Here is a 13981-nt window from a genome sequence, read left to right on the forward strand (position 1 = left end):
TGATAGGCACTCTGGGATTCTGGACAGCAGAGCGATGACGTCTGGGCCAGAGAGGTAGATCTGAGTGTCATCAGCATAGAGGTGGTACTGGAATCCATGGGACTTTATGAGTTGTCCCAAGCCAAGTGTATAGATTGAGAAGAGTATGGGTCCAGGAACAGAGCCCTGGGGGACTCCAACAGAGAGAGGGTGGGATGAGGAGGTAGTGTGGGAGTGGGAGACACTGAATGTGCAGTTGGAAAGGTACGAGGCGATCCAGGATAGGGCGAGGTCTTTGATATATATATATATATATATATATATATATATATATATATATATACACACACACACACACACACACACGTGCATCTCCAACACTTCCAGTTAACATTCGTTTGCTTTTTTTATCATTACTTTGACTCTCTGTTATATGTTCTCTGGCACAGTTTGTCAAAAATACATGGTTTCTCCCTGTGTGAGTTTTCCTTTGTGTTCAACAAATTATGATTTTCAAGTAAAGCCTTTCCCACCTTCTAGGTATGGGAATGACTTCTCCCTTTGAGAGATATTTGATGTTTAGTAAGACTCCCTTTGTTTGTATAATATTTCCCACATTCTAAACATGAAAATGGCTTCTCCCCTGTGTGAGTTTTCTGATGTGCAACAAGATTTGACTTATCTGCAAAAGATTTTTCACATTCTGAACATGAAAATGGCTTCTCCCCTGTGTGAGTTCTCTGATGTGTGAAAAGATGTGATTTCTTGGTAAAACATTTCTCACATTCTGTACATGAAAATGGCTTTTCCACTGTGTGACCTCTCTGATGTGTAACAAGATGTGATCTATATGCAAACATTTTCCCACATTCTGAACATGAAAATGGTTTCTTCCCTGTGTGACTTCTCTGATGTGTAACAAGATTTGATCTATATGCAAAACATTTCCCACATTCTGAACATGAAAATGGCTTCTTCCCTGTGTGAATTATCTGATGTATAAAAAGATGTGATTTATGTGTAAAACATTTCCAACATGCTGAACATGAATATGGCTTCTCCCCTCTGTGACTTCTCTGATGTGTAATAAGATTTGATTTATCTGCAAAAGATTGCTCACATTCTGAACATGAAAATGGCTTCTCACCTGTGTGAGTCCTTTGATGTTTAACAAGTTTTGACTTACTTACAAAACATTTACCACATTGTGAACATGCATATGACTGCTCCTCTTCATGAACTCTTTTTTGTTTAAGAAGCTCTAAATTTTGGCTAAATGAATCAGAATATAGGACCTTTTTAAAATGATCAAATGATAGATCTTTGCTGTGAAAGGATGCTGGTATTTCTGGAATGGTGCCATAATTGTCAGTTATATCTTGTGTGATATTAAGGTCATCTGAGTTATAAACTGAAGAGGTCAGTTGTCCTTCCGATCTTCTAGTGCAGTCACCTGTCAAGAATAAAGATTATTATTAGACTTTTAAAATATCCATAGAAACTTAGGTTGACGTTAAAGAGCAAAATTCAGTGATTTACTAAGACAAAAACTATATACAATGAAATAGTAAACCTCAGAGCAGAAACCAGTAGAACAAAAGGTTTGACCCTCTTTGTTCATTCTGCCTTCCAAATATTGCAATAAGCCTCCAAAAAGTGTTATGTAGCACACAATATCAATAAAGACTTCTAATCCACCCCTCCCCCAAAAAATTAAGACTCCATCTACATCCAACATTTGTTAATGTAAAAATAGAGGGTTTCCACATTATTTGTAGATGGAGGACTCTTAAAAAGCAACATGGCTTCCATTAACCAATCCAGCAAATTCTGTGCTTTCAAAGCCAAATGACCCTCTTGCTTCTGAGTCCTGCAGTTTGCCCAAACCCTGTTAGCGTCCACATGTTTAGCATTGTAGTAAACTGAAGAACCCACTTAAACATTTAAAGTGTGTGAGTCTCCAGAAGTACAAGCTGGGCATCACTTATTGGGAACTAAAATGGCATATTGGAAATTTTTACTCTACAACATTCACTGCGTGCTAGTTTCCAGAGAACACCTGCAGAGTCAAAATATTGACTACGCCTATAGATGAAGTCAATGAGGAAAATTGAGTTAAGTTCATGAGATTTTCTATGTTCTGGCAGCTTATGAGATCTGCAAATGGTACCGACAAACTATTCTAGCAAAATCTGCATTCCAATAGCCAAATTGACCTTCTTCCCTTCGGCGCCCTGCCGTGTGCTCAAACAGTAAAATTTTGTCTGCTTCAAAAGAAGTTGCAAAATAAATTATGGCATCCATTTTTTTTATTACCCCTTCTGAAACTGAAAATAATTTAGCTAAATCAACATTTTAATTCAATTTTGTTTACATTCAAATTTTTGTTAATTATTGTGATACACAAAGGGTAAAACTTCCTGGATCTCGTTTTCTTTCATACTGTCAGGGATTACATTTTCTAAAATATATGTAGAGTAGCTGCGGAGACACCATCATGTGTTTCTCAACGCAAGCAGTGAATAGCCAGGCCTTTCCCCGGGAAGGAACAACCACGGGAAGGGCAGCATCCGATAAAGGAAAACATCCAATAAAGGAAAACCAACTATGCCAAGCATGGTATCCATTCACAGACAGCTGTTTCGGGGTTTTTGCCCCTCATCAGTGTGGAGTAGGAAACTGGCTATTAGGAGCAGTGCCTAGTAAAAAGGCTATGAAGGTACAGATGATTGACCTCATATTGGGGCAGTGTTCTGGTTCACTGCGTTGAGAAACACGTGATGGTGTCTCCGCGGTGTTGGATGTTTTGGTCTCCACGAGGTCAATCATCTGTACCTTCAAAGCCTTTTTACCCTGTATACGGATTCGGTACACTATTCTACAATAATTTGTTCTCCAAGAGCCAAATAGAGCTACTTCCCTCTCGAGTCTCACGGTGTGGCTAAGTGGTACTGTACAGCCACATAAAGGGTATTCCCATACTCAGCAGAAATTGTGTGCCAAATTTTGTTGCTATTTTAACCCATTTCCCCATGTGAAAATGTTAAATTTTGGGATAAAATGAAATTAATTGTGGTAAAAATGTAATTATTTTTTGTTCACTGCTCAATTGTATAAAATTCTGTGACACAGTCGTAGTGTCAATATGATCACTGCACCGCTAGATGAATTCACCAAGAGGGGTAGTTTGTAAAATGTGATCACTTATGAGGAGTTCTGCTGTTCTGACACCTCAGTGGCTTTTCCAGTGGTTCATGGTGTAAGGAGGTGGCGGGGACCCTCAATTGCCTTCTCTCTCCTGAATAATGAACACCGGTGTTGCATGCAGCTTCCTGACTTTTTCTAATGTTTCATGAATGTAATGTATGGATTTCTAATGCTCTGTTAATGTTTTACACTGTACTATAAATTGCATTCTTTAGCTTAGGGATAGAGTACTACGGGTTAAACAGATGGGAGGAGTTAAATGGGGGATGGTGCAAAATCTCTGGGACTTAGGGAAGGCACTTCCTGCTCTTGCAGCAGAACCCGGGCAGGCTTGCCCAGGGCAGGACATGTGTTATGACCCCAGTGGACAGGGTCTCAGAGGAACGTGTAAGTCTGCGAGATTCAAAAATCCAGCTCATAGGGCTGTGGTAACTGGGTTGACCAAATAGCTACTCCTAACGCCAACACTAGAAGTAGCCGGGGATCATGCCTACGGTGATCGCTAGATGACACGCGCCAGCCGGAGAATCTAACTACCCCTAGGAGAAGAAAACAAAGACCTCTCTTGCCTCCAGAGAAAGGGACCCCAAAGCAAGATACAAGCCCCCCACAAATAATAACGGTGAGGTAAGAGGAAATGACAAACACAGAAATGAACCAGGTTCAGCAAAGAGAGGCCAGTTTACTAATAGCAGAATATAGCAAGATAACTTATCTGGTCAACAAAAACCCTATAAAAATCCACGCTGGAGATTCAAGAACCCCCGAACCGTCTAACGGTCCGGGGGGAGAACACCAGCCCCCTAGAGCTTCCAGCAAAGGTCAGGATACAGATTGGAACAAGCTGGACAAAAATACCAAACAAAACAAAAGCAAAAAGCAAAGAAGCAGACTTAGCTTGAAATACAGGAACCAGGATCATAGGACAAGAGCACAACAGATTAGCTCTGATTTCAACGATGCCAGGCATTGAACTGAAGGTCCAGGGAGCTTATATAGCAACGCCCCTGAACTAACGGCCCAGGTGAGGATATAGGAAAAGACAGAAGCTCCAGAGTCAAATCACTAATGACCACTAGAGGGAGCAAAAAGCAAAATCACAACAGTACCCCCCCCTTAGTGAGGGGTCACCGAACCCTCACCACGACCACCAGGGCGATCAGGATGAGCGGCGTGAAAGGCACGAACTAAATCGGCCGCATGAACATCAGAGGCGACCACCCAGGAATTATCTTCCTGACCATAGCCCTTCCACTTGACCAGGTACTGAAGCCTCCGCCTGGAGAGACGAGAATCCAAGATCTTCTCCACCACGTACTCCAACTCGCCCTCAACCAACACCGGAGCAGGAGGCTCAGCAGAAGGAACCACAGGCACAACGTACCGCCGCAACAAGGACCTATGAAACACGTTGTGGATAGCAAACGACACAGGAAGATTCAGGCGAAAGGATACAGGATTAAGGATTTCCAATATCTTGTAAGGACCAATAAAACGAGGTTTAAATTTGGGAGAGGAAACCTTCATAGGAACAAAGCGGGAAGAAAGCCACACCAAATCCCCAACACGTAGTCGGGAACCCACACCGCGGCGGCGGTTGGCAAAGCGCTGAGCCCTCTCCTGTGACAACTTCAAGTTGTCCACCACAAGATTCCAGATCCGCTGCAACCTATCCACCACAGAATCCACCCCAGGACAGTCAGAAGGTTCCACATGACCCGAAGAAAAACGAGGGTGGAAACCAGAGTTGCAGAAAAACGGCGAAACCAAGGTGGCGGAACTAGCCCGATTATTAAGGGCAAACTCAGCCAACGGCAAGAAGGTCACCCAATCGTCCTGATCAGCAGAGACAAAACACCTCAAATAAGCCTCCAAAGTCTGATTAGTTCGCTCCGTCTGTCCATTAGTCTGAGGATGGAAAGCAGACGAAAACGACAAGTCAATGCCCATCCTACTACAAAAGGATCGCCAGAATCTGGAAACGAACTGGGATCCTCTGTCTGACACAATATTCTCAGGGATGCCGTGCAAACGAACCACGTTCTGGAAAAACACAGGAACCAGATCGGAAGAGGAAGGCAGCTTAGGCAAAGGAACCAAATGGACCATCTTGGAGAAGCGATCACATATCACCCAGATAACAGACATGCCTTGAGACACCGGAAGATCAGAAATGAAATCCATGGAGATATGTGTCCAAGGTCTCTTAGGGACAGGCAAGGGCAAGAGCAACCCGCTGGCACGAGAACAGCAAGGCTTAGCTCGAGCACAAGTCCCACAGGACTGTACAAATGACCGCACATCCCTAGACAAGGAAGGCCACCAAAAGGATCTGGCCACCAGATCTCTGGTGCCAAAAATTCCTGGGTGACCTGCCAACACCGAGGAATGAACCTCGGAAATGACTCTGCTGGTCCACTTATCAGGCACAAACAGTCTGTCAGGTGGACAAGAATCAGGCCTATCAGCCTGAAATCTCTGCAACACACGTCGCAGATCTGGAGAAATAGCTGACAAGATAATACCATCCTTAAGAATACCAACAGGTTCAGCGACTCCAGGAGCATCAGGCACAAAGCTCCTGGAAAGAGCATCGGCCTTCACATTTTTTGAACCTGGTAAATACGAGACAACAAAGTCAAAACGGGAGAAAAACAATGACCAGCGGGCCTGTCTAGGATTCAGGCGTTTAGCAGACTCGAGATACATCAGATTTTTGTGATCAGTCAAGACCACCACACGATGCTTAGCACCCTCGAGCCAATGACGCCACTCCTCAAATGCCCATTTCATGGCCAACAACTCCCGATTGCCCACATCATAATTTCGCTCCGCAGGCGAAAACTTCCTAGAGAAAAAGGCGCAAGGTCTCATAACAGAGCAACCAGGGCCTCTCTGCGACAAAACGGCCCCTGCTCCAATCTCTGAAGCATCCACCTCAACCTGAAAGGGAAGCGAGACATCAGGCTGGCACAAAACAGGCGCCGAAGTAAACCGACGTTTCAACTCCTGGAAAGCCTCCACGGCAGCAGGAGCCCAATTAACCACATCGGAGCCCTTCTTGGTCATATCCGTCAAAGGTTTCACAATGCTAGAAAAGTTAGCGATAAAACGACGGTAGAAGTTAGCGAAACCCAAGAACTTCTGAAGACTCTTAACTGACGAGGGCTGAGTCCAATCAAGAATAGCTCGGACCTTGACTGGGTCCATCTCCACAGCAGAAGGGGAAAAAATTAACCCCAAAAAGGGAACCTTCTGTACACCAAAAAGACACTTTGAGCCCTTGACAAACAAAGAATTTTCACGCAAAATTTTAAAGACCATCCTGGCCTGCTCCACATGCGAGTCCCAATTATCAGAAAAAAACAGAATATCATCCAGATAAACGATCAAAAATTTATCCAGATAGTTCCGGAAAATGTCATGCATAAAGGACTGAAAAACTGAAGGGGCATTAGAGAGCCCAAAAGGCATCACCAAGTACTCAAAATGACCTTCGGGCGTATTGAATGCGGTTTTCCATTCATCCCCTTGCTTAATGCGCACAAGGTTGTACGCACCACGAAGGTCTATCTTGGTAAACCACTTGGCACCTTTAATCCGGGCAAACAAGTCAGACAACAGCGGCAAAGGATACTGAAATTTGACAGTGATCTTATTTAAAAGCCGATAGTCAATACAAGGCCTCAAAGATCCGTCCTTTTTAGCCACAAAAAAGAATCCCGCACCAAGAGGGGAAGAAGACGGACGGATGTGTCCTTTCTCCAGAGACTCCTTGATATATGAACGCATAGCGGTATGTTCAGGTATCGACAGATTAAACAGTCTTCCCTTAGGAAATTTACTGCCTGGAATCAAATCTATAGCACAGTCACATTCCCTATGAGGAGGCAATGCACTGGACCTGGACTCGCTAAAGACATCCTGATAATCAGACAAATACTCCGGAACTTCCGAAGGCGTAGAAGAAGCAATAGACACAGGCAGGGAATCCTCATGAATACCACGACAGCCCCAACTAGACACTGACATAGCCTTCCAGTCAAGGACTGGATTATGGGTCTGTAACCATGGCAGCCCCAAAACAACCAAATCATGCATTTTATGTAGAACGAGAAAACGTATCACCTCGCGGTGTTCAGGAGTCATGCACATGGTAACCTGTGTCCAATACTGCGGCTTATTTTCTGCCAATGGCGTAGCATCAATACCCCTAAGAGGGATAGGATTTTCTAATGGTTCAAGACTAAAACCATAGCGCTTAGCAAATGAGAGATCCATAAGACTCAGGGCAGCACCTGAATCTACAAACGCCATGACAGGATAAGATGACAGTGATCAAATCAAAGTTACAGACAGAATAAACTTAGGATGCAAATTACCAACGGTGACAGGACTAACAACCTTAGATATACGTTTAGAGCATGCTGAGATAACATGTGTAGAATCACCACAGTAGTAGCACAAGCCATTCCGGCGTCTATGAATTTTCCTCTCATTTCTAGTCAGGATTCTATCACATTGCATCAAATCAGGTGTCCGTTCAGACAACACCATGAGGGAATTTGCGGTTTTTCTATCACATTGCATCACATCAGGTGTCTGTTCAGACAACAACATGAGGGAATTTGCGGTTTTGCGCTCCCGCAACCGCCGGTCAATTTGAATAGCCAGGGACATGGTATCATTCAGACCTGTGGGAATGGGAAAACCCACCATAACATTCTTAATGGCCTCAGAAAGGCCATTTCTAAAATTAGCGGCCAGTGCACACTCGTTCCAATGTGTCAGCACGGACCATTTCCGAAATTTTTGGCAATACACCTCAGCCTCGTCCTGGCCCTGAGACATAGCCAGCAAGGCTTTCTCTGCCTGAATCTCAAGATTGGGTTCCTCATAAAGTAAACCGAGCGCCAGAAAAAACGCATCAATATCAGCCAATGCCGGATCTCCTGGCGCCAACGAAAAAGCCCAATCTTGAGGGTCACCCCGTAAGAATGAAATAACAATTTTTACTTGTTGAGCAGAGTCTCCAGATGAACAAGGTTTCAGGGACAAAAACAATTTACAATTATTCCTGAAATTCCTAAACTTAAATCGGTCTCCTGAAAACAGTTCAGGAATCGGAATCTTGGGTTCAGACCTAGGATTTCTGGTAACATAATCTTGTATACCCTGCACACGAGCGGCAAGCTGGTCCACACTTGTAATCAAGGTCTGGACATTCATGTCTGCAGCAAGCTTAAGCCACTCTGAGGTAAAGGGGAAAAGAAAAAAAAAAAAAAAAAATGAGAGAGGGAAAAAAAAAACTCAAAATTTTCTTTCTTATAATCCCACTTCTGCAATGCATTAAACATTTAATACTGGCCTGGCATACTGTTATGACCCCAGTGGACAGGGTCTCAGAGGAACGTGTAAGTCTGCGAGATTCAAAAATCCAGCTCATAGGGCTGTGGTAACTGGGTTGACCAAATAGCTACTCCTAACGCCAACACTAGAAGTAGCCGGGGATCATGCCTACGGTGATCGCTAGATGACACGCGCCAGCCGGAGAATCTAACTACCCCTAGGAGAAGAAAACAAAGACCTCTCTTGCCTCCAGAGAAAGGGACCCCAAAGCAAGATACAAGCCCCCCACAAATAATAACGGTGAGGTAAGAGGAAATGACAAACACAGAAATGAACCAGGTTCAGCAAAGAGAGGCCAGTTTACTAATAGCAGAATATAGCAAGATAACTTATCTGGTCAACAAAAACCCTATAAAAATCCACGCTGGAGATTCAAGAACCCCCGAACCGTCTAACGGTCCGGGGGGAGAACACCAGCCCCCTAGAGCTTCCAGCAAAGGTCAGGATACAGATTGGAACAAGCTGGACAAAAATACCAAACAAAACAAAAGCAAAAAGCAAAGAAGCAGACTTAGCTTGAAATACAGGAACCAGGATCATAGGACAAGAGCACAACAGATTAGCTCTGATTTCAATGATGCCAGGCATTGAACTGAAGGTCCAGGGAGCTTATATAGCAACGCCCCTGAACTAACGGCCCAGGTGAGGATATAGGAAAAGACAGAAGCTCCAGAGTCAAATCACTAATGACCACTAGAGGGAGCAAAAAGCAAAATCACAACAGACATGCACCATAGCAAGAACAGAAGATTCCCCTGTCGGGGGGGGGGGGTAAAAGCTACCCTAGCTTGACGGGCAGCGTGGATGGACATTGGCTCTGTGGAATCAACCCCAGGAGAAATACGGGGTTCGGGACCAGGACAGGAGCTGGAGCCGTGCACCCTGCTGAAGTCGCAGGGAAAGTACAGGAAGCATTGTCTTCTTTGCACCGTGATCAGCAAAGTATTGCCGTTGGAACAGAACTTTGGCTTGTGGTGTTCCCTGAAAGCTCGTCCCCTGCAACCGAAGCGAGTGTGTGATGAAGGTAACTGACAGAACCGCAGGACTGGGACTTCACTTGTCTTTTTCATGTGCAAGGTGCCGAGGTGCTCACTGACTGTTGCTTAGTGAACTCGCCCACGACTACCACTCCGTGCCACCTTGTTACAATAGCACCCACAAATTATAACAGTAAAATCTGCAATATAATACGGCACTCCTTCCCTTCTGAACTTTGCACTGTGCCTGAACAGTATTTCCCAATTACATGTAGGGTATTGGCGCACTCAAGGTAAATTGCATAACTAACTGAGAGGTCCATTTTTTTGGCAGCACGGTGGCTCAGTGGTTAGCACTGCAGCCTTACAGCGGTGAAGTTCTACGTTCAAATCCCAACAAGGACAAAATCTGCAAGGAGTTTGTATGTTCTCCCCGTGTTTGCGTGGATTTCCTCCAGGTACTCCGGTTTCCTCCCACATTCCAAAAGACATACTGATACGTAATTTAGATTGATAGTGATAATAATGTGTGCAAACTGTAAAGCGCTGAGGAATATAAAAATAAAGATTATTGTTATTATTATTTTCTTAGTAGCCCTTATAAAAAATTAAAACTTGGGGCTAAAACAACTTTTTAGTGTTAAAAATGTAATTATTCTTTCTTCACCACTTGATGTAATAAAATTCTGTGAGGCACATGTGGTGTTAACATCCTCATTGCACCCCATAGAGGGGTCTGCTGTTCTGGCACCTTAGGATCTCACAATCAAACCATTCCAGCAAAATCTGCACTCCAATATGGCGCTCCTTTCCTTTTGAGCTTTGCACTGTGCCTCAAAAGTAGTTTTTGAAGATATGTGGTCCATTTTCCCCTGATATCCCTTTTTTAAATTAAAAACTTTGGCCAAAGCAATATTTTAGTGAAATAAATGGTAACTTTCCATTTACTCAGTCTAATACAATTCTGTGAATTGCCTGAAGGTTAAAAATGCTCACTACACCACTAGATAAATTCTGAAAGGGGTTTAGTTTTCAAAATGAGGTCACTTGGCATCCACAATCTATAACAGTCAAAACTGCACTCCAGAAAATTTTAATTGGCGCTCCTTCCCTTTCAAGGTCTGACGTGTGCCCAAACAGTAGTTTTAAACCCTATATGGTGTGTAGATGTACTCAGCAGAAATTGCACGACACATGATACAGTCAATTTTCTTCTGTGTGCCTTGTGAAAATAAAAAATATTAGGCAAAATTAACACGCCTCAATGTTATAAAATTCTGTGAAGCCCCTGAGGGTTCAAGGTGCTCGCCACACATCTAGATAAATTCCTTGAGGGATGTAGTTTTCAAAATGGAGTCACTTGTGGGTGTTTTTCACTGTGTTTGCAAACGCAACATGATGTTTGATACCTACGCCAGCCAATTTTGCACTCCAAAAGTCAAATGGGGCTGCTTCCCTTTTTTTTGAGCCCTGGCGTGTACTCAAGAGAAATTGAACAACAAATTATATGATGCATTGTCTCTTGTTACCCTTGTGAAAATGCAAAATTTGGCGCAAAGGCTAAATTTGTTTTGCAAAAGTTACATTTTCATTTTTTTCCTTCCATTTTTTAATTCCTATGAAGCATGTGTAGGGTTAATTAACTAACTGAATGTGATTTTGAGCTCTTTGAGGGGTGCAGTTTTTGAAATGGTGTTTTGGTAATATGTGTCATATAGGCCCATCAGTTACTTCAAACATGATCTAGTCCCTAAAAAAATTGGTTTTGTAAATTTTGTTGGAAAATGAGAAATTGCTGATAAACATTTAACCGTTATAACAAAAAAACATGTTTCAAACATGATGCTGATGTGAAGTAGACATGCAGTAAATTAGTTCACAAAATAGATAATAAATATCTGGAATAAGGGCTGTGACAGTCACTGGTAAAGTGCTGGAGTGTAGATATGTGTCACTAAGTTTAATTGTGCCAGGGATATAAAACCCAGAGTTTTATATCCTCCAGCACACTAAGTGCTATGAGGGTTAACCTAATATATAATGGGCAGGTTTTTATGTGGACATCCATAGAGCGGGTGGGTTGATGTCCACCTTATCTCCACCCCATGGTGTGGTCTGGGGCTTCAATAGCTGGGCTCCAGGAGAGAATAATGCAGAAATTCGATTGGCTGGGATGTTACTGGGATATCCTAAATTATTGTAGGTCCTGCCCCACCTGCCAGATAACCGTCACCTCTACTCACCTCCGAAGTCCCCTAGTCCCTTTACCTGTGATAGAGGTCCCATTTGAGAGGATTGTCATGGATTTAGTGGGTCCTCTAGTTAAATCTGCACGAGGGCATCAATACATCTTAAGACCTTAAAGGCGATGCTCAAGAAGATCATTGAGAAGGACGGTCCAGACTGGAACTATCTGCTTCCATTTCTGCTCTTCTTAGTATAAGAAGTAAGAAGTTCCTCAAGCATCTACTGGCTTCTTGCTGTTCAAGCTCCCAGTTACAGGCAAGGATGGCGGAAGTAATACCTATCGCGAAGGAGCATCTTCTCCAGGCACGATCAAGGGTGTATAACCGCTCACCGAGGCAGTTCCAGCCCGGGGACTGCATGCTAGTGCTTATCCCCAAGGTGGCAAGGCCCATACGAGGTGGTGGAAATACAGAGAGGTGAATTACAAAATACACCAGCCAGGTCAAAGAAAGCCGCAGCAAACATACCATATGACCTTGCTCAAGCCATGGCGAGATTGGGAGATGCTGGAAACCCCTTGCCTGGGAGCCAGTCCCAAAGCCACAGTGGACGATGTCACCATTGCAGACTCCAACGCTGGCCCAGAGGCAACAGTGTCAGGAGCTGTTGCAGCAGAACCGTGACCTGTTCTCTGGAGTTGCCAGGGCAGACACAGGTATTGAAGCATGACTGTTGTGAATTCTGCTTTTGGGTTCCCTCCGGTGGTAGCAGGTGGTAATGCAGTTGTCCCTGGGTTGCAGTCCTGGTCAGGTGTGTCTGCTGATTGCAGTTCTGACTGGGGTATTTAGGTGTGCAGGATTCATTTGTCCTTGCCAGTTGTCAATTGTTGTTGGGAGGTGTTGGACCTCTCCCTGGTTCCTCCTGCCTTTCTGCCAAATCAGCAAAGATAAATGTCTGGTTTTTTTTTTCTGTGGCACACATGCTGTGTGCTTCATAATTCAGTGCTATTCTTTTGTGTTTCCTTGTCCAGCTTAGATTGTGTCAGTATTTTCTCAGTCTTGTTGGATTCTCTGGGGTTGCAGATATTCATTCCATGTCTTTAGTTAGATTGTGGAATTTTTTGTATTATCTGCGGTGGATATTTTTGGAAGGGTTTTATTACTGACTGCCTAGTATTCTGTCCTATCCTTTCCTATTTAGCTAGAGTGGCCTCTTTTGCTAAATCCTGTTTTCTACCTGCATGTGTCTTTTCTTCTCCTACTCACAGTCATTATTCGTGTGGGGCTGCTTATCCTTTGGGGTTCTGCTCTGAGGCAAGGTAGTATTCCTATTTCCATCTATAGAGGTATTTAGTCCTCCGACTGTGTCGAGGTGTCTAGGGTTTGTTAGGCACACCACACGGCTACTTCTAGTTGCGGTGTTAGTTCAGGATTTGCGGTCAGTACAGGTTCCACCGACTCCAGAGAAAGTTTTATGCGGCTCCAAGGTCACCGGATCATAACACATGACGTCTTGACAGAACCGCATTTAAGGGTGTACCTCAAGCTCTATAGAATTCCCTTAGCACATCGGGAGGTAATATTAAATGATGTGAAGAGAATGTTAGACCTCGGGTTGATTGAGGAGTAGAAAAGTGGATGGTCGAGTCCCATCGTCCTCATGCCGAAGCCCGACAGTAAGTGGTGTTTTGCAATGTCTACCGCAGGCTGAATGAGCTCTCTAAATGTTATGCATAGCCGATGCCCCACGTGGAAGAACTAACTGAGAAAATATGAACCGCGAGGTACATTACAACTGTCGACCTGACGAAGGGCTACTGGCAGATCCCGATGTCCCAGAGTCCCAAGAAGACAGCCTTCTCGATGCCTGATGGGTGTTTCCATTACACCAGTAGTCATCTACCAAAAGTACAGCCAATCCTGGATGCGTTGAGGAATACGGAGTTCACTGTAAACCCCCAAAAATGTGCCATAGGGAAGGAAGAGGCCAAATACTTAGGCTATGTCATCGGGAGGGACGAAATCAAGCCACAGATAAACAAGATTGAGGCAATTCAGAAGTAGCCACATTCGCTTTCCAAGAAGCAAGTGAGGGCGTTTCTTGGAAGTGTCTGTTACTACCGGTAGTTTATCCCAAGTTTCGCCATAATTGCCGCACCGTTGACAAACCTACTTCATGGCACAAGATCGACGATGATTAAGGGGTCTGCTGAGAATGAGATG

At 43.9% G+C, this 13981-nt stretch overlaps 1 protein-coding gene across 1 annotated transcript in view; it reads right to left on the reverse strand.

The window, feature by feature from the left end:
* Positions 1 to 369: 369 nt before the first annotated feature.
* Positions 370 to 13981, reverse strand: part of LOC143767531 (oocyte zinc finger protein XlCOF7.1-like) — a 43144-nt gene continuing 29532 nt past the window's right edge. Inside the window, exon 7 of the mRNA XM_077255943.1 lies at positions 370 to 1432. Coding sequence (XP_077112058.1) covers positions 516 to 1432 — 917 coding nt within the window. The 3' untranslated portion in view covers positions 370 to 515. The remainder of the gene's footprint in view (positions 1433 to 13981) is intronic.

The sequence above is a fragment of the Ranitomeya variabilis genome, chromosome 4 (assembly GCF_051348905.1).
Source record: "Ranitomeya variabilis isolate aRanVar5 chromosome 4, aRanVar5.hap1, whole genome shotgun sequence".
Taxonomy (NCBI): Eukaryota; Metazoa; Chordata; class Amphibia; order Anura; family Dendrobatidae; genus Ranitomeya; species Ranitomeya variabilis.